Source organism: Ornithorhynchus anatinus, chromosome 6, assembly GCF_004115215.2.
Source record: "Ornithorhynchus anatinus isolate Pmale09 chromosome 6, mOrnAna1.pri.v4, whole genome shotgun sequence".
Taxonomy (NCBI): domain Eukaryota; kingdom Metazoa; phylum Chordata; class Mammalia; order Monotremata; family Ornithorhynchidae; genus Ornithorhynchus; species Ornithorhynchus anatinus.
In genome coordinates, this window is record NC_041733.1 from 21,774,623 (window position 1) to 21,801,097 (window position 26,475).

General features: G+C 58.5%; 1 protein-coding gene across 4 annotated transcripts; it reads right to left on the reverse strand.

Moving 5' to 3' along the window:
• Positions 1-24,859, reverse strand: CCDC120 (coiled-coil domain containing 120). 4 transcript variants are annotated; one of them, XM_029067691.2, is made up of 11 exons: positions 24,801-24,852; positions 9,048-9,118; positions 5,470-5,571; positions 4,858-4,991; positions 4,601-4,714; positions 4,131-4,416; positions 3,965-4,021; positions 3,370-3,559; positions 2,947-3,045; positions 2,004-2,804; positions 1-1,614 (listed from the first exon to the last, which is right to left on the reverse strand). In XM_029067691.2, exons 3-11 carry the CDS (start codon positions 5,516-5,518, stop codon positions 1,497-1,499), a joined length of 1,848 nt encoding a protein of 615 aa, XP_028923524.1. In that variant the 5' UTR covers positions 5,519-5,571; positions 9,048-9,118; positions 24,801-24,852; the 3' UTR covers positions 1-1,496. The 4 variants fall into 4 exon arrangements, with proteins under 4 accessions (XP_028923524.1, XP_028923521.1, XP_028923523.1 ...); XM_029067688.2 differs by lacking the exon at positions 24,801-24,852 and adding an exon at positions 11,751-11,828 and having other exon boundaries at positions 9,048-9,177; XM_029067690.2 differs by lacking the exon at positions 24,801-24,852 and adding an exon at positions 11,751-11,826.
• Between the last annotated feature and the right edge of the window lie 1,616 nt (positions 24,860-26,475).

The window sequence follows — 26,475 nt, forward strand, 5'->3', positions numbered from 1 at the left end:
TGGGTGGTGCAATTTACATCTTTATTATAGAAACTCATTCCAGTGTGCAGGTTCTAGCCAGCCCCTAAACCCTTGTACAAAAAAGAAAGGATAAAATAACTGAGCGACAGGGGCCTGGCCCCGCCCCCACCCCCTTCCTCTAGAGCCCCCCAGTTCGGGTGAGGGCCTGACCAACACAGTAGAAAACACATCTTGTGCGGAGTTGTTTAAAAAGTGACAGGAGCACGGATGGCAGGAGCTGTGTATCCTGCTGGGGAAGACATGAATACGAACCTCCAGCCATACTCCACCCACAACGCAGCAGTATACGCACCGAAAAACATGCCCGCTGGCACATGCTTTGGGCCCCCCCAACTCCATCCACACACGTATACTCACCTGCAGCCGTGACGATCTACAACTACACAAAACACACACGCGCGCGCACACACACACACACTCTCCATCCCACCTTGCGTGAGTTGCAGTACAAAGCCCCTGGAGGCTCACTCACGGACTGAAGGGAGGCAGGGTCACAGCTAAAATCACAACCAGGGACTCAAGGTAAACCTGCTGCTCTGGGAGAGCCAGCTGGTGCCCCCGGAATAGTGAGGGGAGGGGAGATAGGGGATAAGAGGGCAGGTCCCCAAGAAAGGGCCAGCCTTCCCAGTGCTCACAGCAGATGCTCCGCAGGGGTGAAGCAGAGTCCCTGCTAGTCTGGGGGTGTTACCCTCTCCCTGCTCTCTGCTGCCCCGGGCCACGGGGAAGAGGAGGGAAGCCTTAGGCCGAGAGCCCACCATCTCTGCCCTGGGAGGCCGGAGGAGGAAGTTGGGCTCCACTGGGGAGCCCTTTCCCCTAAAGTGCTCACCTCCCATCTGCAAAGGATGGAGATCGGGTAGGAGATGGAGGGTGAGAGAGGATGGAAACCAGAGGAGAGCTGGAGGGCCCGGTCAGCCGGGACCGAGGGGAAGGAGACTCTCAAATCCGACCTTCAGGACTCCCCCTCACCCCAGGGCTGTTCTTTGGGGCGGGAGGGACGCAGCCCAAGACTTCAACGTCACAGTTTCGCTAGACTAATTTGGAGGGAAGTAGGAGACAGGTGAGAAACCGGGAATAGGCCCTTCAAACCGGAGGCCCTACTTCAGCCGAGGAATGTAAATCAGAACGAAAAGAAAGCTGGGAGGACAGGGAACGAGTGCAGACAGAGGTGAGGGATCTGATCTCTTTAACCAGGCTTCCCCACTAAAACCAGCCAGCGGTTTGAGCCCGGAGAAGGGGAAGCGGAGAGGCCTCGCCCTCACCAGCTGCCACCGGGAGACGAAGCGGAGAGGGCGGTGGGCGGGCCGACCCGCGCTCCTGCTCCGAGACGAGGCGCAGCCGGTCGCATCCTCCTCGGAAATCCTCCGTCGGCCCCGCCCCGCCAGCCCCTCCACCTTCACCAGAAGCCCCCGGCTCCCCGGCCTGCAGGTTCCCAGGTACTCCGGTCAAGGCGGCGGGCCCTGCGGGGCCCGAGGGGGCTACACCAGCGTCCCGGGGGTATTAGGGTCCGTGTCCGGGGACCGCTCCCCGTCAACTAACTTCAGGTCACTTAAGTGGGAGCTCAGCTCCGGCGCACACAGGAAGTCCGCGTAGTGTCTTTGGTAGTAGTGGGGGGTGGAGGGGACAGGCCCAAAGAAGGGAAAAAGAAAAGGAAAAAAGAAGAAAATGAGACAGAGACAGGGAGAGAAGAAACGCATTAGGGAATAATCGGCCCGAGAGCAAGACGGCGAGTCACGGCTCCCACTCCCCCACGTAGGGCCTGGCTCCCTCCTCCCCCATTTCGCGTCCCCGCGGAGGCGACGGCTTTGATCGGAGCCTCCTCCTTGGGCGACTCTGCAGGCACCGGGGACCTCTAGGGCCCCCCCCACCCCTGGGGAGGAGAAGCACAACTCCTCCCAGGACCCAGGAGGTCCCCACCCCTCCCACCCAAAACTGCCCTTCGGGCCCGCCGCCCCCCACGCGGCCGTCAGAACAACATCCCGTACCTGCCAGAGAGCGGGGGGGCGGTGAAGCTCAGCGAATGGGGAAAGGGGGGGACGGCGCCGTAGCCATAGAGCTCCGGGGGCCCCGGCTCATAGAAACGAGGGCCGGGGTAGAGGCCGGGGGGCGCCCTCCGTTCCAGCACCCCCCGTGGGTACGCACTGGCGTTACGGATGTACCAGTCCCGCAGCCCCTCCAGGGCCAGGGCTTTGTGGGCGCTCCGCTCCCCGTGGTCCGGTTGGCCGCGAAAGCGGGCAGCAGGTAGGGGGCCTGGTGGGGGCGGGGCCCAGAAGGGAAGAGGCCCTTCCGGGGGTCCACAGGACTTGGTGCGCCCCACCCGGGAATGGTTCTCTTTGCTGCGCAGCATGGGACTGTCCACGTAGAACAGAGGGGGCGCATCCCGTCGGGAGAGGTGCCCGGGCCCTTCCGGGTCCCCCCAGCTCCGCCCCGGCCCCCGTTCCTGGTAGTAGTCCGATAGCGGGTCCCCGTAGGCCGGAGGGGCCCGGGGGCCTCGGGGGGCGGCCGAGCTGGGCCGGGAAGCCCGGGGAGGCTCAGGCGGGCCGGCCGTGCGGGAGGAGAAGGCCCGGTCGTGCAGGGCCTCGGTGCTCTTGAAAGGAGGCGGGGCGGGAGCCGGAGCGGGTGGCGGCCCAGTCCCTCGGTCGATCAGGGCCTCGGAGCTGTTGCTGCGGCGTGTGCGGGCGGCGAAGAGAGCGGTCCGGTCCCACGGGCCCTCGCGGGGAAAGCCCATCTGGGAGTCCTGGCTACCTGACCACTGGCGGGCGTGGAGGCTCTGGAGGCCCTCGGGCCTGAGGGGGAGGAAGAGCCCGGAGAGCGCGGAGGTCAGAGGGCCATCTCACTGGCCTCCGTCGACCCCCTCCGGCCCGGCATTTCCTTCCCCAGATCTTCCACTCCACGGGCTGGCTGGGCCAGAGGCTCCCCGGGACCTACCTGAACAGCTGGGGCCCAGCGCCGCGGGTAAGGACGGGGGTGGCGGGCACGCTGCGTCCCTCAAAGCTGGAGACGCTCCTGGGCAGGGTGCGGGTGGGGCTGAGGGAAGGCGAAAAGGTCAGGGTGGGTGAGCATATCCGACCTCGGAGAGCGGCAGCCTTCTCGCACCCGGCTGTCACCCTTCTAGGCCCCCGTCTCCCGAAAGCAGGACTCGCCTTCCCCAAATGCCACTTTGCCCCAGTTCTTCCTGTTGCCCCTCCCCGGCCCTGTATGCCACGGGGGCCGGGGGCGGAGGCGGGGAGGAACCAGCAGGGGGAAAGAAGTCCCGCAGCCACCGGAATTTAGTTCTCCCCTCGCTTTCTGCCTGCTCCCGCTTGGGTGATGGGGCCACCCCCTTGCCCTTTCCCTCCCAGGCTCACCCACCTGGTGGGGCTGGCCACGGAGTTACGGCGGTTCCGCAGGTCCCCACAGAGCTCGTTCGGCGGTATCTTCCAGCCGGGGCGCCGCTCGGGGCTACCTCCGGACACTGCCCGCAGCTGATCCCGGGCCTTGGGGGGCGAGGGCCATTCCATCTGGGGACCCCCTTTCCCTGAGGGGAAGCCGTGGGGCTCATCTGCAAGGACAGGCAGGGGAAGGGGCAGCGTCAGGGGCAGCGGGCCAGGATTTCCAGGCCTACGGAAGCATCCGAACCCCGACCTCTCCCAACCCTCACCATCGAACGGTAATAAAAATTGAGGTGTCCGTTATGCCCTTACTATGTACAGAGCAGTGAGGTAGATGCAGCTGTAATCAATTGGATGCAGTCCCTATCCCACATGGGGCTCACAGTCTAAGGGGGAGGAAGGTCCAAGAAGTGTTTTATCCCCAACTCACAGATGAGGAAACTCAGGTGGCCCAGAGAAGTTCAGTGACTTGCCTGTGGTCACACAGCATGAATGGGGCTATGGCAAAATTAGAACTCGGACCCTCAGACCTGAGGGTCTTCAGGCCTGAGGTCTGGCCACTAGGCCACACTCACCGTTGTCATGGCTGGCTGATTCCGATAGAGAGCTGCTCTCTGAATGCAGAGCATCTTCTAAGGAGGGAAGGGGGAACCAAGTGAGACACCGTTCCGGGCTCTGCCCCCTCTCCCAGAAATTGCTACGCGGCCCTGGCCCCCAGCACCCGGGCAAGCGGGGACCCACCTTGGCCGAGCTGGATGAGGCGCGGGGCGGGGCCCAGGGCGGGGCCCGGGCCAGCGGAGGAGGCGGGGGTGAGGGGCGGGATCCCGGCCCCGGCCCCGAGGCGCGCTCGGCCCTCGCTGAGCTGTTCCTCCAGCTCCTGCAGTCTCCGGAGCGCGTCGGCCTGGACCTGCCGGCGGCGGCGCCGCTGCTCGGCGCTCAGCTCCGGGGCCAGGACCAGGCGGCGGGCCGCCGCCGCGATCTGCTGCTGCACTGACACCTCCCGTTCCAGCGCCTCGAGCTGCAGCTCCTGCGGAGGGGCGCCATTTCTCCCTTGGGCTGGGTTCAGCGACCCTATCCATCCGCCCACCCACCCATCCGCCAGGTGCCCACGGCGGCCCGGGCGGCGCAGCCCCCCTCCCTCCCTGGGGGATGAGAGGCCTGACCGCACCCTGTGGGGTCCCGGTCCTCCCCGACCCCCTTCCCACGCTCACCTCTGCCCTGGCCCCCCGGGGGCACACGGGCCGCTGGGGCCGCCGCTGCCGCAAGAGATGGGGCCGCTCTCCGGGCTCCGCGGGGTATTCTGCAGGCAGCTGGCCTGTCAGTTCCTGGGGGGCATGGGGACAGGAGGAGGGGGCGGGTGGGGGGTTGATAGGCGCTCAGGGCTACCCCCCTCCCCACGACCGGCTCCCTCCGGGACCTGGCCGCTCCCCCTGCGGGCCCCCCCACCGTGACCCCCTGCGGCCCTCACCGCTTCCTGCAGACACACTTTCCGGAGCTCCTTAAGTTTCAAGCTGAGCGCCTCCTGCAGTCCCCGCTGCTTCTCCAGCAGCTCCCGCAGCCGCTCCATCTTCACCTTTGGACTCACGTTCCCTTGCAGGGGGGCTGGGAGGATGGAGGGGGTAGGGGGTGAGTGCAGGAATCAAGAGTCGGGTGGGGGTCCCCAGGGGAGCGGGGAGGGGCGGCGACAGCACCTCTCTGCCGTTGCTCTGCTAGCCACCCATCCAGGCTTCCCCTCCCCTGCTTTGGAGGAATAACACCGACAACAACTGGGATATCTGTTGAGTGCTTACTATGCACCAAACACTGTACTAAGCATTGCGCTGGTGTAGGCTCAAGACAAGTCAGTCAGACCCAGTCACTGGCCCAGGTGGGGAATCACAGTCTAAGGAGGAGGGAGACTAGGGATTTCCTCCCCTTTTCACAGATGAGGAGACGGAGGGCCAGAGGAGCGACGTGACTCGCCCAAGGACACGCAGCAGGCACGTGACGGAGCCTGGATTAGAACCCAGGTCCTCCGACTCCCAGGCCCGTGCTTTTTCCACTGGGCCACGAGTACTGGTTGGGCAGGAAGAGTTTGTACCTGGGGAGCTGTAAGTGGGCGAGCTGATGAGTTGACCCTTGACTTCCATCCTGGGACAGGCTGGGCAATGGGCTTCCTCCAATGCCTTTCCCTAGGCTGGGTCTGGAGGGGGAGGTGAAGAACACCTCATCAGGTCACAATTTAAAATCTCTCCACGTCCCTCCCCTCACCCCTGCCCGTCCCGCAGGGAATGTGTCCGTTTAATGTCGTATTGGCCTCTCCCGAGTGTTTAGTACAATACTCTGCGCACCCTAAGCTCTCAAAAAATACAACTGACCGACCGGAAAGATGGAGGGATTGACGCAGGCCCCTGTGAGGCAGTAAAGACGAGTACCTGGGCAACCGGAATACTGATTCTTTTCCATTTTATACTAGGGACCGGAGAACTTGGGGGGCTCGTAAAGCTTCATTAAGTAGAGTCAACTAGACTCGGGCCCCCTCAGTTCATCATCGTCAGCGGTATTTATTGAGCGCTTCCTAGGTGCAGAGCACTGTTCGTGGCAGAGCCCACAGAGCTGGATGGACAAGGTGCAGGAGGAAGAGTCACTTTTCCAGGCACTGCCAGCACAGGGCCCTGGGAGAGGGAGGGAGCCAGGAGGGCAGACTTCAGGGACTCCAAGTTTCAGTCAAAGCCCTAATCTTAGCTGCCTTAATCTTAGACGGCTAAGGTTTGAGGAGATGGGGGGGAGAGAGGAAAGGAGAGGGTGTTCTAAGTTCCGAGGGTTCTAAATTCTGAAGGTGAAGGTGTTGTGCTTCAGGGAGGGGCAGAGGAGGTGCAGATGCAACTCACACGTCACCCCTTCCTCCCTCCCCCAGCAGCCTGTCAGGGCCTCTCCCCTCGGCAGACTTTGCTGCCGTGCGGCTGAAGCAGCATCCCTGCCTCAGGAAGGCACGCAGCTCCACCCTGCACGTAGAAGGGAGAGTAGAGAATACTGCCTCCCCGCCGGACACACCCAGTTCTATACCCCGCCACCTCCCTCCCTCCCGTGGCTCTTCACGGGATGGTCCCGGGGAGGAAGGCCGGGGTGGGATGGGATGGGGGTCTAAGTCCTCCCCAGGTTCCACTGATCGCCCTGGCAGAACGACAGTGGCAGGTCTCAGGAGAAAAGCTGTCCCTCCCTTCCCGCGCCTTAGGGGGCTGCCGGCCCCAACCAGTCGGACTCTGGGAGGCGGTAACCACGGCCGCTGGCCTTCTCTCAGAGTGGCAGCTCTCTGGAGCCCCACGGGCCGGGCCGGGCGGCGGCCCTCCAGGTGTGAGGCCTGGGTCGATGGCTGCAATGATCCCACTCTACGGGCAGCCCTGACCCTTCGACCTGGGCCCTAGGCCCCAGGCTCTGTCCAGCTGGGTATCCTGACATTACTGGGCTCCTCCCTAGTCTTCCCCCAGAGCAAGCCTCTGGGGCCTAGGTCCCTCCCCTTTCGCCCTCCCACCCAGTCTGTTCCTCCCTGGATTCTCCCTCCCTTCTCCCACGCCAGCAGTGGCAGCTCCTGCCACTGGCCCATATGGCCCCCAGGGCCGGCCTCCAAAAAGGCGATCAGCTGGGCACCTCCAGGGGGAGTCCCAAAAGATTGGCTATTTGCCACCTGATGCCTGCTCTTCAGCATTCGGGTCCCCACTCTGCGACCCCAAGGTCACACAATCCAGAGCCGGGGAAGACCTGCCCCTCTCTCCTCACACAATCCCACAGCCCGGGAAGACCTGCCCCTCCCTCCCTCTGTCCGCCCCTCCCTTAGACAGCCCTCAGGCCAAGGGCCGATTCCCACGTTCCCTCCAAAAAACCCCCTCCTCCTGGCCGGATGCTCCTCCCGAAGACCATCCCCATCCTGAAATGCCCACCCTGCCTACCCCTTCCCTTCCAGTTCTCTATTTAGGCCGACCTGCAAAACGTGCAGCGCTTGAGGCAGAAGCCCGGAGAGGAGCAAGGGTGGCCGACAAGTCAGCAGGCACAGGCAGTTCTGAGCGGCCCAACACTTTGCCCACTGTCCCCCTACCTGGTCTCATTCCACCTCTCACAGTCAAGACAACAATACCAGGGGAAATGCCAGGCAGGGGAAAAGATAGTCAGTATTGGCAAAGTCCAAAGATCCAAATTCTATAAACAAGAGTGTGTCCCCACTTCTCTCTGCCTGTCCTCTCTGGAAAATCCCCTCAGGGAGGCTACCCTGGGGTGGAGCAAGGGCTGTTCATCCTGGACCTCACCTCCTCCTCCACTCCACCCCGAGGCCGCTTCCCACTGAGAAGACACCGGAGCCTCCCTCCCTACTCCTTCCCTCCCTCCTCCTAAAGGGCCTGGCTTCTTGTCTTCAATCTAGTCAACCACCTCTTGCTCAGCTCCCACCCCTTTCCGGAAAGCCTCTCAGGCACTTGGCTACACATGGCCCCATCCCCCATATCCTCTTCCCTTCTCGGAGGAATAAGCTGAGGCACTGACACCCAAGGATGTTTTCTGACACGTGCTGTCCAGGAGGCTGGGATTCCAGGCCACCCCGGACCCAGACCGGCCCCGTCGCCCACTCTCACCGGTGACGTGAGGCCTGGAGTTTGCCCTCAGTTTCCCGGCCTGCTCTCATCTAGGTGGCCTTAATGACCTCACCTTCCCCACACCCAAAGGACAGGACAGATAAGCAGGCGGTCCCTCCCCCGCACCCCGAGGCCGGGAACCCGCCCATCAGAGGACCATCTGTCCGCTGAAGTGGAGCAAGAGTCTCATAGCTTCACATTTCCTCCCCACCCACTGAATCAATGATACTAACTGAGCACCTACTGCGTATAGACCGTAGTAGTAAGCAGCCTGGGAGAGTACGGAACAACACATTCAGAAGATCCGATTCCCGCCCTCAAGGAGCCTCCAGTTTAGTGAGGGAAGACGGACGAACAGATAAATTACAGCTAGGGGAAATGGCAGAGTTTTAGGATAGGTACCTAAGTGCTGTGGGGCTGAGGAGCGAATCAAAGTGCTCAAGAGATACAGCCCCAAGTGCATACGCAATGTAGAAAGGAGGGCGAATAGGTAAGAGAAATCAGGGCATAGTCAAGCAGATGATTTTAGTAAGATTTTGAAGATGGGGAGAGTGGCGGTCTGTCAGATGGGGAGTTCTAGGCAAGAGGAAGGACACGAAAAGGGGGAGGGGATCTGGTGGGACAGACAAGATCGGAAGTACAGTGAGCAGGTTGGCTTTAGAGGAGCCAAATGTGCGGGTTGGGATGTAGTGGGAGACTTTCCAGGTCAGGTAGGAGGGGGAGAACGGAACGAGCGCCTTAAAGCCGATGGTGAGGAGTCTGCAGCTTGGTCTTCGGGACAGCACAGCAAGTTCAAAAAGGGGTTAGAGGGGTGATTAGAGGGATGTTTCGGGATGCCACGGTGATGGGGATAGCTGCCAATATCCCATTTCTCCCGCTTAGGGAAGGGAATAGGAGGTCGCTGCTCTCCGGTGCCCCTGCTTCCCCTCCCCACCCTATCCCGTTGCCATATCCCCAGTTTATAACTCTTGGTCTCCCAAGAACATAGAGTGACTCTGTCACTGCCCCCGACTCCCGGGGTGCCCCCTCCCCAACCCCAAGATCACCGACCCCTCACCTCTCCAGGAAGGCTGATCCCGACGCCTGTGTGACTCCACCTTTACTCTTCTGATTTGAGGAGGCAGGAGGCTGGGAGTAAATAGACAGCCAGGGTTGGGTAAGGCAGCTTCATCTACCAGAACTGCACCCTGAGAATAAGGGGATGCCATTCATCAGGCCCAGGCATAAATAACTAAGGGATGAGTCAGGCTGGGAGCAGAAATCCCAGGCTGCCAACCTGGGCCACACCTGAGTCATAAGGCAATGGTGGGGGGGACACGGAGTTGCCCCAGTGAGCCCAACCACTCCTTCCTCCAGAGGCCCGTCCGTTTCCAGTGGGCTACACTCTCTTGTCCATTCCAGGATGCGTAAGCCCCTTAGGACCCCCTCCTCCTCTTGCGGAGAGCACAGAGGCCTTTCCAGCTGGCAAAGGGCAAGCTGAGAGCGTGAGCCCCATCAGAACATCAGACGGGCATTTTAAGCCAGATCTGTCAGCCGGAAAATTCAGCCAGACCCCTCAGTCTCAGCTCTCCGAGATGTGGGGAAGGCACAGTCAACGCTTTCCCGCCTCCTTCGCAGTGCTTCCACGCAGGTCCTCAGCGGTAGGGAGTGGAGCCAGGAGCTCTGCCGCCGGGCCCCGCGCCCCTTCCCCCACCCTCGGCTGCCCACCCCCCCTCTGGGCTCAAATCAAAGCCCCTCCTAGAGCCGGTTCTGGAGGCGGCGGTGGCTAGAGAGAAGCCACCGAGCAGACGGAGGCTAGTTGGGTCCTGAAAAGGTTCCTGAACAGACGGGGCAGAATTTGGGAGGAGAGGGAAGCGGCCGCCGTCAGCACCAGGTATGGTGGGGGTGGGGAGAAACGAGTCCCGGCAGGTTTTTCAGGTCTCCCAAACACTCCGGGTAAAGACGATTCCGGGTAATGACTGTTTACACACCCGGGAGGCCGCGGCCCTGGACCTGGGCCACCTTCGACACTCCCTGACCTCCCCAGGTGTGAGGGCACCCTCTCCTCCGGCCCCGGGACCCGCTCCCCGAAAGCGGACTTTTGGTTCCAGGGCTTCCCTTCCTGCCCCACGACCTCCTGGCTCCACTCCAGGCCCGGTGGCCTTCGCAGACACGCCACTCCACCCCACTCCGGGTCACCGTCTCTCAGCCGCGTCCCCCACCCCGGCTCCCGCTGCGCTACTAACTGGGGACGTGTGTCTGAGAGGCCTAAACGTGCAATTACAAGGGATCCAAGAGCCCGTTATTAAGGCAGCCCGCAACCCCCTCTCCGCCTCCTGCCCCCCTAAAGCCAGCCCCCATGCGGGGAAAGGCAGGCGAGCCCTACAGGGAAGGGGTGCTGGCCGTTGGGATCCCAGTAACCTCTGGGGGACAAAAAGGAAGGCTACGGAACCCTCGGATTTAGGGGTTGGGACGTAACGATAATCCCGATATCTGTTAAGCGCTTACTATGTGCCGAGCACTGTTCTAAGCGCAGGGCTTGGTACAAGGTAATCAGATTGTCCCACGTGGGGCTTACGGTCTTAATCTCCATTTGGCAGATGAGGTAGCTGAGCCACAGAGAATTTAAGTGACTTCCCCAAGGTCACATAGCAGACGAGTGGCAGAGTCGGGATTAGAACCCACGACTTCTGACTCCCAAAGCCCCGCTCTTGCCACGAGGCCATGCTGCTTAGTTAGGGACTGGGAGGACTGGGGCAAAGGGAGTCCCACAGAGGACCAGCGGCAGAGGCAGGCAAGGGAGGCTGGAGGGAAAGAGGCTTGGGAAAGATGGAAGGGGACTGAGAGGAGGGCGAGGGATTGGGGGCCGGCAGGAAGGGGGATGGCTTAGCCCCCTCGGGGAGACACCTCCCCAAACCCATTTCCGCCCCGGCAAGGCCGTTTCCTCCTGGGAAGGAAGCGGGGATCGTTTTCCCCCGCTGTCGGGCTGAGCTGGGCACCCCCGCCCCCCACCCGGCCTCCGACCCCCCCCAAGTTCCCTCCCAAGGCCCCAGGCGGTGGCCGGCCCGGGGTCCCGGGTCCCGATTCCACCCCTCCCCCTAAATCTCCAGGTGAGGAAGCAGGGCTCCCCGAGGATCAGGGGTGGGGTTTTAGAGCGGGAGTGTCTGGCCCCCAAACGGATTATTACTATTATTATTACAGTTACGCGCTTACTAGGTGTCAAGCGCCGCTGCAAGCCCACACGGAGCTCCCCGGCGAAGGGGGGCGGGTGGTCCCAGCCGTCGCGCTTTGTGGGTTGCCCCCGTTTCTGTCTCCAAAAGGGCGGGTGGGCAAGAGTCCGTCCGTCCCCCCCCCCGCCCCACTCCGCCATTCGGCAGCCAGCCCGGCCACGGAGGGTTAATAAAGCGACCAGGAAATCTGAATGCGGGCCCCCGCCCCCCAACCCCCGGTCCGATCCGGTCCCTTCTTCATTCCCTTTGGCGGGCACGGGACGGATAAAGAGGTGGGAGCGGGTGTGGGGAAGCGGGAGGCGGGCCTTCCAACACGCCCAGCACAGCTAACAATTCCAACCTGGCCGGGTCCCACCGTCAGTCCTCCGCCCCGGCAGCCCCCGGCCCCGGCCGCCCCCCACCCCGGGAAGCCCCCGGCCCGGCAGCCCCCCTCCCCAGCAGCTCCCGGCCCAGCAGCCCCCCTCCCCAGCACCCCCCCCCCCCCCGGGCCAGGCCTCGGTGGGCCTCCCTCCAGCCCGACGCCCGGAGGCCGGAGCCCCGGCGTCGCTCACCTGGCCGGCGGGGCGGCGGCTCCGACAGGTGGGGGGTCGCGCCGTCCCCGCGGAGATCCCGGTCCCGGGCCCGGCCGGGCCGGCCGCTCCGGGGGCGGGGGGCGGGGACAGGGGAGGGGAAAGGGGAGGGAAGGGGGAGGGGGCGCCCAGGCCCCACCTTTTAACCCTTCCCCGTCGGCGGGCCCGAGGAGCCCGGAGGGCGCCGCCAGGGAGTGACTCACGACGCCCTGCTTGCAGCCAAGATCCGGGCCGCCGGACTCCCCTGTCCGAGGTTCGAGGTCATCCCCAGCCCCCCCTCCGGACCTCGGGACTGCCCCCCTCGGACATGGTCCACGTCCAACACCCCACCGACCTTCACCATCCGCTCCCGGAGGTGTGTGCCTCGGTCTGTGTGTATGGGGGGCGGGGGGGGGAGGCCTGTGTAGTAGATGACACGGTGTGGTAATGATAATGTTGGTATTTGTGAAGCGCTTACTATGGTCTAAGCGCTGGGGGAGACACAGGGTCATCAGGTTGTCCCCCGGGAGGCTCACAGTCTTCATCCCCATTTTCCAGAGGAGGGAACTGAGGCCCAGAGAAGTGAAGTGACTTGCCCACAGTCACCCAGCTGACAAGGGGCAGAGCCGGGATTCGAACCCGTGACCTCGGACTCCCCAGCTCGTGCTCTTTCCACTGAACCAGGGTAGTAGACGGCGAAGTAGGTCGAGCGCGGGCACGGAGACGTCCGGAGCCTCCCGACGCTCCGCGGGGCTCTGGCGCTGCAGAGGTTATTATTATTATTAATAATAATGATGATGCTGGCATTTGTTCAGCGCTTACCATGTGCCAAGCACTGTTCCAAGCGCTGGGGGGGGATACCGGGGGATCAGGTTGTCCCACGTGGGGCTCCCGGTCTTACTCCCCATTTTACAGATGACTGAGGCACAGAGGATACTAACAGTGCTGGTATTTGTTAAGCGCTTACTATGTGCCAAGCACTGTTCTAAGCGCTGGGATGGAGACAAGGTTGTTCCGTGGGGCTCCTGGTCTTACTCTCCATTTTACAGATGAGATAACTGAGGCACAGAGGATACTAATAAGCCTGGTATTTGTTAAGTGCTTACTATGTGCCAAGCACTGTTCTAAGCCCTGGGGAGGATGCCAGGGGATCAGGTTGTCCCACGTGGGGCTCCCAGTCTTACTCCTCATTTTACAGATGAGATAACTGAGTCACAGAGGATACTAATAGGGCTGGTATTTATTAAGCGCTTACTATGTGCCAAGCACTGTTCTAAGTGCCGGGGAGGATACCAGGGAATCAGGTTGTCCCACGTGGGGCTCCCAGTCTTACTCCCCATTTTACAGATGAGGGAACTGAGGCCCAGAGAAGCAAAGTGACTTGCCCAAAGTCACAGAGCTGACAAGCGGCGGAGCCGGGATTTGAACCCATGACCCCTGACTCCCAAGCCCGGACTCTTGCCACGGAGGTTAAGCCCCAGCTTCCTCTCCCCGGCCCCGGCCTAGCGGCCTGAGCTTGGGATCCCCATCCCCAACACTGTACATTCCAAGTGCTTAGCACAGTGCTCTGCACATAGTAAGCGCTCAATAAATATGAATGAACGCACACACACGCTCACCTCTCGCCCCCCTCCGTGGGCAAGCCGCTGGTATGCACCGGCACCGGCCCCCCAGGGAGGGGCACGCCTGGGTTCACGGTGGGTGGGGGGCTGGGCTCGCCAGGCATTCCACGAATTCCTCCACCGGCTGCCCGGCAGGTTGGGCCGGGGGCGTCCCCGCCGTGCCGAGGGACACAGGAGTCCGGCCCCACTGCCCACCTCCCTCCTCCGCAGAGCCCCCTCCGACCCCCCTCCCTGGCTGCAAAGGGCGCTGGGGGGGTCCCGGACAGGCGGCCCGGACTTGGGTGGGCGCCCACGGGTCTTCGGGCTCTTCCTCCGGCCGGCCTGTTGCCAACTGGCCCTCTGTTGGGTAGCGTGGACATCCCCCAACGGACCGACTAAAGCCCAAGGAGATGTGGTCTCCCGGGAGAGGGACTCCCCCAGATGAAGGTGATAACAATAATAACAATTGCCCTATTTGCTAAACGCTTCCTATATGCCAAGCACTGTTGTAAGCGCTGGCGTAGATGGTTCTATTTTTCTATTTTGATGGATGCCTGCCTACTTGTTTTGTTTAGTTGGCCGTCTCCCCGCTTCTAGACTGTGAGCCCGTTGTTGGGTAGGGATGCTCTCTATCTGTTGCCGAATTGTACTTGCCAAGCGCTTAGTACAGTGCTCTGCACACAGTAAGCACTCAATAAATGCGATTGAATGAATACACGATAATCGGGTCCTGCATGGGGCTCACAGTCTAAGTAGGAGGGAGATCCAGGATCGAATCCCCATTTTTTGCAAATGAGGGAACCGAAGCACAGAGTAGTTCGGTGGCTTGCCCAAGGTCACACAGCAGACAAGTGGCGGAGCGGGAATTAGAAGCCCCCTCCCCGTCGGCTCTGACTCCCAGGCCTGCGTCTTTCCCCTAGGCGACGCCGCTTCCCATTCTCCTCCACGGCCGGCGATAGGGGGAAGTTCTCTGGCCTGACCCTGGAAGTAGTGGAGGATAGGCTGCCTCTTACCAGATTCCCAGATGAGGATGCAAAAGTGGCTGGCTCTAGAAGCCATTAGTCCAAGGGTGCCGCGTGGGGAGAGAATGGGGCGAGTCCTTTTTGGGGGGCTGGCCCCCACCCCCTCCCTTTCTCCGGAGCTCGAGCCAGCCTCTGGATCACGGGCCAGGCCCAAGGGGAGGCATGAAACCCACACGTGAATCCCAGCCTCAGCGTAGGATGGTCCGAAATGAGGGAAAAAAAAAAAACAGGGGAAGGAAGAACCCGGGGCCCAGCTGCCGGGTGACCTCTGCTTCCCTGATGCTTCTCTCCTTCTTGTTTTTCTGTCCCTCCCTCTTTGCGGGGCAGCTGTGAGCAGGGTACAGACATGCAGAAGTTAAGGTCCAGAGCCTCTTTGCTTTCCGCTCCCCTCCCAAACCAGGCCTGTGGGGACTGGAAGACACGGTATCTTTCCTTCTGTTGTCTGCGGCTTCTCCCCTGGGGAAACGAAACGGGGAGGTTGGCAGGAGCTGTCAACTGCCTGCTTATGGCAAATGGTTGGGTTGGCTGGGAGAAAATTCTAAGCCCCTCGGGGAGCCCCCCGTGTACCCCCGATTTGACCTCACCCTCGGCTGTTGTCTTTTGTCCCCCACCTGGTTCCTTCACCCCCTCGGCTGCTCTCCCAAGGATGGGGTTCTAACCGGGCTCTGCCATCTGTCTGCCGTGTGACCTTGGGCGAGTCGCTCATCTTCTCTTAGGCACCGGTTACCTCATCTGAAAAGTGGGGATTGAGACTCTGAGCCCCATGTGGGACAGGGCCTGTGTCCGACCCGATTTGCTAGTATAATAATGTTGGTATTTGTTAAGCGCTTACTATGTGCAGAGCACTGTTCTAAGCGCTGGGCAGATACAGGGTAATCAGGTTGTCCCACGTGATGCTCACAGTTAATCCCTATTTTACAGATGAGGTAACTGAGGCACAGAGAAATTAAGTGACTTGCCCACAGTCACACAGCTGTCAAGTGGCAGAGCTGGGAGTCGAACCCATGACCTCTGACTCCGAAGCCCTTTCCACTGAGCCACGCTACTTCCCGTATCTACCCCAGTGCTTAGTTCAGTGCCTGGCACACATTAAGTGCTTAACAAAAATACCATAATTATTATTATTATGTGGGACAGGGACGGTGTCCAACCTGATTACTTTGTACCACCCCGGCGCTTAGAACAGTGCTCAACACATAGCAAGCGCTTAACAAATATTAGCATTATTATCATTACTATTATTATTTTCCAGTTAAGGTCCACTTAGGGATGGTCTCTAGGACCTTTTGTAACCTGGGAGTACCCTTTCCCCTAAGCTTGAAGTAGGAGTAGGCAGGTCTACTCCTGCCTTGGAGTGTGAGTGAGGAAGGATGCCGGACATCACCCGGGTTCTCTCCCAAGTTTAGAGAGAAGAGGTCAAGCAGTCAGAACATTGCTTGGCCCAGAGTAAGCACTTAACAAATACCATTATTATTATTAATAATGATTTTAACTGTGCTATTTGTTAAGTAGTAAGTAGGAGTAAGCACTGGAGACGATATAAGATAATCAAGTGGGACACAGTTCCTGCCCCACATGGGGCTCAGAGTCTAACGTGGGAGGAGGGAGAATAGGTACTGAAGCCCCATTTTCCAGATGAGGTAACTGAGGTGCTGAGAGGTTAAGTGACTTGCCTAGGGTCACTCAGCAGGCAACAATAATGATTGTGGTTTTTGTTAAGCTCTTACTGTGTGCCAAGCACTGTGCCAACTGCTGGGGTAGATAATCAGGTCTCCCTTGGGGCTCACCGCCTCAATAGGAAGGAGATCACATATTGAATCTCCATTTTGCAGATGAGGGAATCGAGGCACAGAGCAGTTAAGTGACTTGACCAAGATCACACAGCAGGCAAGTGGCAGAGAGCCAGGATTATAACTCGGGTTCTCTGACTCCCAGGTGTGGGCTCCTTCCACTAGGCCAAGCTACTTTCCCATCAATCGATCAACCAGTGGTTTATTGAGCACTTAGCACGTGCAGAACACTGTACTAAGTGCTTGGGAGAGTACACAACGTAAAATAGAGTTGGTAGACATAATGCTTGACACACAGTAAGCGCTTAAACACCGTCATCACTATTATTATTATGACGCCCGCTCGCACAGAATCTACAATCTAGTGGGGGAGACAGACAGACCTTCAGATAGATTACTGTTTGGGGAAATGGCCGAATATAAAGATAAGGACTCAAGTGCTGTGGTAAGTGGAGTATTCACCCGGTGAGGTAAGTATTCACCCGGTGAGGTAAGTAGTACCGAAGTGCTTAAGGGGAGCAGCTACAAATGCACAGGCGAAGCCGAAGGGAGGGGCGAATAGGGTGGGAAAATGAGGGGTTAGTCACGGAAGGCCTCCTGGGGGAGAGATCAATTCTTTCTTCCTCCCACGCTTACAATCTGCCTCCCCTCTTTTCTTCCTAGCCCAGACCCCCCCCCTCACTCTCCCCCAACCCCTAGCAGGGATCTCTTCTGCAATTCACCTTCCTTTCCTGGTCTGCAGCTTCCGGGAGACAGACACAAAGGTTCCTTTATTCCATCCTTACCTCCCCCACAGCCCTGTGTCCCTTCCTTCACCTCCCGGTAAGCCACCTCCTGCCTCCTTTCCGCTCCCACCTGCCAAGAGAAAGACTGTGGGGGCCAAGAGCTGGAACTGCTTGTCCTGACTCAGATCCCCGGCCGGCCTGAAGTCCCGCAGCCAACCCAGGCCGAGGAGGCTCAGCGGGGCCCTGAGGCTAAGAATGGCCAAATCATTACAGTTGGGGGCCCACTGTTTTCCTGCTCTCCTCCACTGCTGAGTCTCCTCGCCTCCCTCTTCGAAGCAAGGCAGGGGCAACTCCCTGCCTCCTCCTTTGGCAGAGCCTAGAATCTCTGTACCGCCGGAGGCCCCCGCCAAGGGCTAGGGAGAGATCTATCTTATTTCCCTCTTTCCTTCTTCAGGCAGCGCTGGGGCTCGTACTATGGAAGCAGCACTGTGAACTGCCTAGTAGGACTACTATTGCTAATTATAGTGGCATCTGTCAAGCGCTGACACAGAGTATCAAGTACTGTTCTAGGTGCTGGGGTAGATACAAGTTTATCGGGTCAGATGCAGTCCCTATCCCACATGGAGTTCACACTCTTGGCAGGAGGGAGAGAGGTATTGGATCTCCATATTACAGATGAGGAAACTGAGGCGCAGATACATTAAAGTGACTGGTCCAAGGTCACACAGCAGGCAGTGGCAGAGCCGGGACTAGACCCCAGGTCTATTAGAACCCATTAAGGAGGAGGAGGAGGGAGCGCTGAATGCTTTCCCTGATTGCCCAGTAAGGGAGACTTTCACACAGAACCCTGGCTGGAATGTCCCCTTGCCAAGAAAGAGCGACCAACCTTCAGACTTGGGATATTGAAGGTTTTCTGTTGTGAAGCAGATGTCCCCAAGGACAGGCCACTTGTCATGGTTCGATCGATTCCGTCTGTTGTCCACCCCGTGGACATTCCCCCATTCCCCCCCCCCCCCCCCCCCGCCACATACCGAAGCTGTATTGCTCCTGATCATTAGTCCAGACTGAGGACCTGGGGATGTGTGTGAGGAGGAGGGGGGAGTTAGTTAGCATTTTGGAGGAAATGGAACAAATTCAGCCTCTCTGGAAAGTTCACTGGGTCAGAGGAGCTGTGGCAGAGGGAAGCAGCTGAGGCCACACACAAAGGCACAAGCAGTTTGAGAAGGTGAAATTCAGAACACAACACCCCCTCAGACACATTCCCCTCCCCTAGGCCTGTGGGATGATCATTCTAGGCTCCCCCAACACAACTCACACATCTGCAGACTAAAAGAAACCACACACGTGCACACACGTGCACACACACATTCAAACCTTCCCCAACCCCCAGACTCACCCAGATTCTAATGGCTGGGAAATAGGACACACCTACTCTCTAAAGCAATTGCTAATGACCATCCCACCCACAGTCTACCCCCAAATCACTCCCTCCTCAGAGAGGAGGATCAATCCTAAAAGTACTTCGGAGCTGGTCCTCTCCGAAGCAGTGGGCTAGTGATGCTGAGGGAAGGGAAGGAAAAGAGGGGAGGGAGGAAGAGGAGAAAGGAGGAGGGAGAAGTCAAGGGGAGGAGAAGGGAAGGGAGGAAGAGGAGGGAGGGAGGTGAGGAGGAGGAAGGCAAGGAGAGGCGGGAGGAAGGGAGGGAGAGGAGGAGGTGGAAGGTTTCTGGTTGGGAAGATCCCTCCCAGAGCACTACCTCCTTTCCCCACTACATATTTAGACCCAGCCCACCCACAAATAATAATAATAATGTTGGTATTTGTTAAGCGCTTACTATGTGCAGAGCACTGTTCTAAGCGCTGGGGTAGATACAGGGTAATCAGGTTGTCCCACGTGAGGCTCACAGTTAATCCCCATTTTACAGATGAGGTCACTGAGGCACAGAGAAGTTAAGTGACTTGCTCAGAGTCACACAGCTGATAAGTGGGATTATCACTCACCTAAACAAATTTACCCTCCCGTCCCATCACCCTGCTCTGGCTGACGTTTACACGAGTCAGGGAGTGCAGCTAATAAGAGTGGAATCTGTTAGGCGCTTAGGCCAAACACGGTGTTAAGCGCTGGGAGAGATACAATTTCATCAGAAATGGAATCTAGGCAGGGATCTCAACTTCCCAGAGACATTCATTCACTCATTCAGTCGCATTTATTGAGCGCTTACCGTGTGCAGAGCACTATATTAAGCACTTGGGCAAGTACAATAAAACAGTAAACTGTAACATTCCCTGCCCACAACGATCTTAGAGAGGGGGAGACAGACAAATAAATAAAATTATACATATGTACATAAGTGCTGTGGGGCTGGGAGGGTGGAAGAGCAAAGGGAGCAAGGCAGGATGACCCTGGAGTGGGAGATGAGAGAAAGTGGAGCTTAGTCTGGGAAGAACTCTTGGAGGAGATGTTCCTTCAGTAAACCTTTAAAGGTGGGGAGAGTAATTGTCTGTCGGATTTGAGAAGGGAGGGCGTTCCATGCCGGAGGCAGGAAGGGTGCAGCCAGACATTGAGGTACAGTGAGAAGGTTAGCACTAGAGGAGCGAGGCGAGGCGTGAGGACTGGGTTGTAGAAGGAGAGAAGCGAGGTAGGAGGAGGCGAGGTCATAGAGTGTTTTAAAGCCAATGGTGAGGAGTTTTTGTTTGATACGGAGGTGGATGGGCAACCATGGGAGCGTTTTGAGGAGGAGGGGTGATGTTCTGAACACTTTTGTAGAAAAACGACCCAGGCAGCCGAGTGAAGTACGGACTGGAGTGGGGAGAGACAGGAGGCTGGGAGGTCAGCAAGGAGGCTGATGCAGTAATCCAGGCGAGATAGGAAGAGTGACTGTATTAACGAGGTAGCGATTTGGATGGAGACCAAAGGCTGGATTTTAGCGATGTTGTGAAGGTGGGACCGACAGGATTTGGTGACGGACTGAATATGTGGATTGAGTGAGGAGAGTCAAGGATAATGCCAAGGCTATGGGCTTGTGAGACAGGAAGGATGGTGGTGCGGACTACAGTGATGGGAAAGTCAGGGGAGGACGAGGTGGGGAGATAAGGAGACAAAGAAGGCAGCACTTTAGGAAGCCAGTAGAGAAATCCCCTAGTTTTCTGGGCAGGGCCAACAGTCACAATAGCCACCCCACTTTGGAGGCCAAAAATAAAGCCAAGAGAGTGGCTCCATTTCTCCCTTGGCCCCCGCCTGAGGGATGAGGCTCCTCGTCCCCCGTCGGGAAGCCCGGCGGATGCTCTAGGAGCCGGTAAAGGACTCCTCTTGCTCTTGCCAGACTTTGGGACCAGTTTGGGAACTTCTCTCTCCCCAACAGAGTACTGGAACTCAGTGGAGATCTGGGGCCAATCGAAAGGCCCTTTTTGCCCCTGCTAAGCTCCAGGAGCTCCTCTTATTACTATTATTAATTGTAATAGTGATATTTGTTAAGCACTTTTTAGGTGTCAGGCACTCTTCTAAGCGCTGGGGTGGATGCAAGCAAATCGGGTTGGACACAGTCCCCATTCCACAAAGGGCTGAGTCTTAATTCCCAGTTCACGGATGAGGGAACTGAGGCACAGAGAAGTGAAGTGGCTTGCTCAAGGTCACACAGCAGACAAGTGGCAGAGCCAGGACTAGAACCCAGGTCCTTCTGACTGCCAGGCCCGTGCTTTAACCTCTAAGCCTCGCTGCTCCTCTTACCTACAGTGGGCTCTGGAGCCTGCCCCCGGCACCGGCCCCCAAATGCCACTGAGGTCAGGAGCCAGCTGGAGGAGGCCAAGACTGGGGTCCGTTCAACCCCGGGGAAGCCCCATCCCAAATTCGCCCCCAAGCTCAGCGTGAGAAGTTGCCCCCCTTGTGATTCCCAACTTCCTGCTCCCTCCCTCTGGCCAAATGCCCCACCAGGAATCAAACCCGGGGTTGGGGGTGTCTTCCGCCGTAGGAGTCTCCCCCAGATCTTCCCACCGGAGGGCAAGGAGCCCAGCTGGAGGCCAGGTCCGGTCCAACGGAAACCGGCCGGGGCTCCACCGGGCCTGGGATGCCCTCTACTGGAGCAGCAGGAGGACCGGTGCTGGGCAGCTCTCCCCCACACCCCCTCTCTGGCCCGGAGCGAAGGGGTTCCCCTCAGCATCTTCTGCCACGATTCCACCGGAGAAAGACTAGCCACGATTCCCTCATCGCGGGGTGGGGTCTGTTTCTGGGCTGGAGAGGCTATAGAGCAATGCCTAGCAACAATATTCGAGGAAAGCAGCGTGGCTCAGTGGAAAGAGCCTGGGCTTTGGAGTCAGAGGTCATGGGTTCGACTCCCGGCTCTGCCACTTGTCAATTGTGTGACTTAACTTCTCTGTGCCCCAGTTACCTCATCTGTAAAATGGGGATTAACTGTGAGCCTCAGGTGGGACAACCTGATTACCCTGTATCTACCCCAGAGCTTAGAACAAGTGCTCTGCACATAGTAAGTGCTTAACAAATACCAACATTATTATTATTATTTAAGCCCGGGAGAGATAATGATCAGTGTATTTGTTAGGCGTTTACTATGTGCAAAGCACTGTTCTAATAATAATAATAATTTTGGTATTTAAGTGCTTATTATGTGCAAAGCACTGTTCTAATAATAATAATAAAAATAAAAATAATTTTGGTATTTGTTATGCATTTACTATGTGCAAAGCACTGTTCTAATAATAATAATAATAATTTTGATATTTAAGTGCTTACTGTGTGCAAAGCACTGTTCTAATAATAATAATTTTGGTGTTCGTTAAGTGTTTACTATGTGCAAAGCACTGTTCTAATAATAATAATAGTGATAATTTTCGTGTTTGTTAAGTGCTTACTATGTGCAAAGCACTGTTCTAATAATAATAATAATAATAATTTTGGTATTTGTTAAGTGCTTACTATGTGCAAAGCACTGTTCTCAGCAATGGGTCGATACAAGGTAAACAGGTGGTCTCACATGGGGCTCACAGACTTAATCCCCATGTTCCAGATGAGACAACTGAAGCTCAGAGAAGTTAAATGACTTGCCCAAAGTCACACAGCTGATAAGTGATGGAGCCAGGATGAGAAACCCACGACCTCTGACTCCCAAGCCCGGGCTTTTGCCACTGAGCCATGCTGCTTCTCTGCTTCTAAGTGCTGGCAGGGGGGATACAAGATGATCAAGTTTTCCCTCATGGGGCTCACAGTCTTCATCCCCATTTTACAGATGAGGTCACTGAGGCATAGAGAAGTTAAGTGACTTGCCCAAAGTCACCCAGCTGAAAAGCGGCAGAGCTGGGATTAGAACCCATGACTCCCAAGCCTGGAAAGAAATAACCCTCCCGTGGATGAAGGACTGGGGAAGGGAACTGAGGCAAAGAGCCTAGGTTTCCCCCCCAGGAGGGAAAAAACCACGGAAGGAAGAGCTTCCTGCGTCACGGTGTTCTGAGTTCCTCCTTAACCAGACGGTCTGGACTCACGCTCAGTTTCCTCACCAGGAGTTTAGTGGCAGAGATCAAAGCCTTTTAGCGAAGCTTGGCCTAACGTGGAAGAGCGAGGGGGGGGTCTTCATTCCATCCGCTCCACAGAAGAGCAGCAGTGTGGCTCAATAGAAAGAGCCCGGGTTTGGAAGTCAGAGGTCATGGGTTCTAATCCCGGCTCCCTCACACGTCAGCTGTGTGACTCTGGACAAGTCACTTCACTTCTCCGTGTCTCAGTTACCTCATCTGTAAAATGGGGATGAAGTCTGTGAGCCCCATGGGGGACAACCTGATCACCTCGTACCTACCCCAGGGCTTAGAACAGTGCTTGGCACATAGTAAGTGTTTAACAAATACCAATATTATTATTACTACTATTAAGAGCACTGTATCTACTGGACTGAGCCTCCCGTCCAGGCCTCATGCGAGGGAAGCAATGCTTCCTGAGGTGGGAATGGAATTGCCGAGCCCACTGAGGCTCAGCGGATGTCAAGTTCTCTCCCCTCCCCCTTTGAATACTCCAACAGTCCCTGGGTTCAATAGTTAATCTTCTCTTTACTCCCCAGCCTCCGTACCCGCAAAATCACATTAGCTCGGTCCCTTCTGGATCATAAATTCTGTGTCAGAGAGAGTACGCACAGTACAAGAGTGAGGAAGAAGAGGCGTGTTGAGGAAATGGGAGCGAGGAGCCTCGTCATTCCATCGACCCTCACCAACCTATAGATTCTCCCCCATTTTCTCGCAGCTACTGACTCGTTCGGCGGCACCTCGCTTTACAGATCCCCCCCAAATCTCACAATGCAACAGGGTGGCCGGTCCCTCTGCGGCCTCCACCCCATCCGGACCCAGAGGAAACCCCGGCGCCTGTTCGGGGTTTCTCAGATCAGAGACTGCAGCATTTTCACGAGGTGGTTATGTGTGTTTGTGTTGTGGTTGTGTGTGTTTGTGTTGGTGGGAAAGTGAAGGTGGTTGTGTGTGTGTACGTGTGTGTTGGTGGGAAAGTGGAGGTGGTTCGGGGGGGGGGGGGGGTGATGATGATGTTGTCTTGATCTTGATGATGTTGTCTTCTGTTTTGCTTTGCTGTCCGTCTCCCCCGTTTAGATTGTGAGCCCGTCATTGGGCAGGGATGGTCTCTATCTGTTGCCAAACTGTACATTCCAAGCGCTTAGTTCAGTGCTCTGCACATAGTAAGTGCTCAATAAATACCATTGAATGAGTGAATGCCCCTCGTGATGCCCCTGTGAGCCCGTTATAGGGCAGGGATGGTCTCTATCTGTTGTCAAATTGTCCATTCCAAGCGCGTAGTCCAGTGCTCAGCACAAAGTAAGCGCTCAATAAATACGATTGTATGAATGAATGCCCCTTGCGATGTCCTTGTGAGCCCGTTATGGGGCAGGGATTGTCTCTGTTGCCGAACTGTCCATTCCGAGTGCGTAGTCCAGTGCTCAGCACAGAGTAAGCGCTCAATAAATACAATTGTATGAATGAATGTCCCTTGCGATGCCCCTTGCATTGTCCTTGTGAGCCCGTTATGGGGCAGGGATTGTCTCTGTTGCCGAACTGTCCATTCCAAGCTTTTAGTCCAGCGCTCTGCACAGAGTAAGAGCTCAATAAATATGACTGGATGAATAAATGCCCCTTGCAATGCCCCTCGCGATGCCCCTGTGAGCCCGTTATGGGGCAGGGATTGTCTCTGTTGCCGAACTGACCATTCCAAGCGCTTAGTCCAGCGCTCTGCACAGAGTAAGAGCTCAATAAATATGACTGGATGAATAAATGCCCCTTGCAATGCCCCTCGCGATGCCCCTGTGAGCCCGTTATGGGGCAGGGATTGTCTCTGTTGCCGAACTGTCCATTCCAAGCGCTTAGTCCAGCGCTCTGCACAGAGTAAGAGCTCAATAAATACGACTGGATGAATAAACGCCCCTTGCGATGCCCCTGTGAGCCCGTTATGGGGCAGGGACGGTCTCAGTTGCCGAAGTGTCCATTCCAAGAGCTTAGTCCAGCGCTCTGCACAGAGTAAATACGATTGTACGAATGAATGTCCCTTGCGATGCCCTTTGCGATGCCCCTGGCGATGCCCCCGTGAGCCCGTTATGGGGCAGACACTGCCTCTCTGTTGCGAACTGTCCCTTCCAAGCGCTTAGTCCAGTGCCCTGCACCGAGTGAGCGCTCCATCAACACGATCGTACGCACGCCTCAATGAAGGGGAGTTGGGGGGACCCCCCAACCCGATGACCCCGTATCCCCCCAGCGCTTAGAACAGTGCTTTTGCACAGAGTAAGCGCTTAACGAATATCCTCATTATTAATAATGGGGGGGGGCAAATCCTCCCAGCCTTTGTGGGCCGAGGGGGGGGGAGGGGCAGCCTTGGCGCGCGCGCGCGCGCGTCCCCGCGCGGGAGGCCTCAGCCGGTCCTACTCACCGCTCGGGCCAGGCGGGGGCGCGCTCCGGGTGGCAGCCCCGCCTCCTCCCCACCCCCGCGGGTGGGAAGGAGGACGGACGGACGGGCGGGCGAGCGGCGGGGGGCGGGGAGGGCCCCCTTTGGGCTCCCGGGCCGGGCCGCCCCTGAGGCGGGAGGAGGCGCCGGCCACCGCGCGCCGCCGCCCCAGCAGCCCCCGCGCCCGCCTCGCGCCCGCCGCCTCGCTCGCGCCCTCCCCGCCCTCGCGCCCGCCGCCTCGCTCGCGCCCTCCCCGCCCTCGCGCCCGCCTCGGGCACGAGCCGCCTCAGCGCGGGGCGGGGCAGCGCGCGCCCTCCCTCGCGCGCCCCCTCCGCCTGCCCGCGGGGTTTACAGCAGGGCTGGTCCTGCGCGCGCGCTCGCCCTCTCCCTCTCTCTCTCTCTCTCTCTCTCTCTCTCTCTCTCTCTCTCTCTCTCTCTCCCCTCCCCCTCCCCCTCCCCCCCTTCCTCTCTCTCTCCCTCTCTCTCTCCCCCCTCCCTTTCCCCCCTCCTCTCCCCCCTCCCTCTCCCTCCCCCCTCCTTCCTCTCCCCCTCCCTCTCCCTCCCCCTCTCCCTCCTTCCTCTCCCCCCTCCCCTTTTCCCTCTCTCCCCCTCTCTCTCTCCCCCCTTCCTCTCCCTCTCTCCCCTCTCTCCCCCCTTCCTCTCCCCCTTCCTCTCCCCCTCCCCTTTTCCCTCTCCCCCTCTCTCTCTCCCCCTTCCTCTCTCTCCCCCCTTCCTCCCTCTCTCCCCCTCTCCCCCCTTCCTCTCCCCCCTTCCTCTCCCCCTCCCACCTCTCCCTCCCTCCCCCCTCCCACCCTCTCCCTCCCTCCCCCCTCCCACCTCTCCCTCCCTCCTTCCTCTCCCCCCTCCCCTTTTCCCTCTCTCCCCCTCTCTCTCCCCCCTTCCTCTCTCTCCCCCCTTCCTCTCTCTCTCCCTCCCTCTCTCCCCCCTCTCCCCCCTTCCTCTCCCCCCTCCCTCCCCCCTCCCACCTCTCCCTCCCTCCTTCCTCTCCCCCCCTCCCCTTTTCCCTCTCTCCCCCTCTCTTCCTCCCTCTCCCTCTCTCTCCCTCTTTCTCCCTCTCTCTCCCCCTCTCTCCCCCTCCCCCCCTCCCCCCCCATTTTCCCTTCCAAGCGCTCAGCCCAGGGCTCTGCACAGGGGCAGCGCTCCACCAGAGCCATTAAATGATCATTCGAAACCCCTTCCTCCTTTCCCCCCGCCCCGGCTCTGGGCCCCTGCCCGCTTTCGGGTCTGCCTCGCCCTCTCGGGGAAGGGGCGCTGTCTTTGTACCGGTCTCGGGGTGGGGACGGGGATGGTAAAGTGGAAGGGGGGGGTGCATGGGTGGGACACTGGAGGTGGTTGGGCGGGGGGGGGATTGTGTGTGTTGGGCAAATGGAGGTGGTTCTGTGTGTGTGTGTTTTGGTGGGACACGAGGTGGGACACTGGAGGTGGTTCTTTGTGTGGGAATGTGTGTGTGTGTGTGTGTGTTGGGCAAGTGGAGGTGGTTCTGTGTGTGTGTGTGTGTGTCTGTGTGCTGGTGGGGAACCGAGGTGGTTCTGTGTGTGGGTGTGTGGGTGTTGGGCAACTGGAGGTGGATCTGTGTGTGTCTGTTGTGCTGGTTGGGAAACGAGGTGGTTCTGTGTGTAGGTGTCCTTGTGTGAGCTGG

What these genes read in the sequence shown, in the direction of transcription:
- CCDC120 (XM_039912374.1), bottom strand. Translation starts at nt 5,518, where the DNA reads ATGGAAGTCAAGGGTCAACTCATCAGCTCGCCCACTTACAGCTCCCCA. An exon ending in AAGTGTGTCTGCAGGAAGCG is followed by an intron (nt 4,715 to 4,857) that starts GTGAGGGCCGCA and finishes CATGCCCCCCAG; the next exon opens with GAACTGACAGGCCAGCTGCC. An exon ending in TCCGTGGCCAGCCCCACCAG is followed by an intron (nt 3,046 to 3,369) that starts GTGGGTGAGCCT and finishes GCCTTCCCTCAG; the next exon opens with CCCCACCCGCACCCTGCCCA.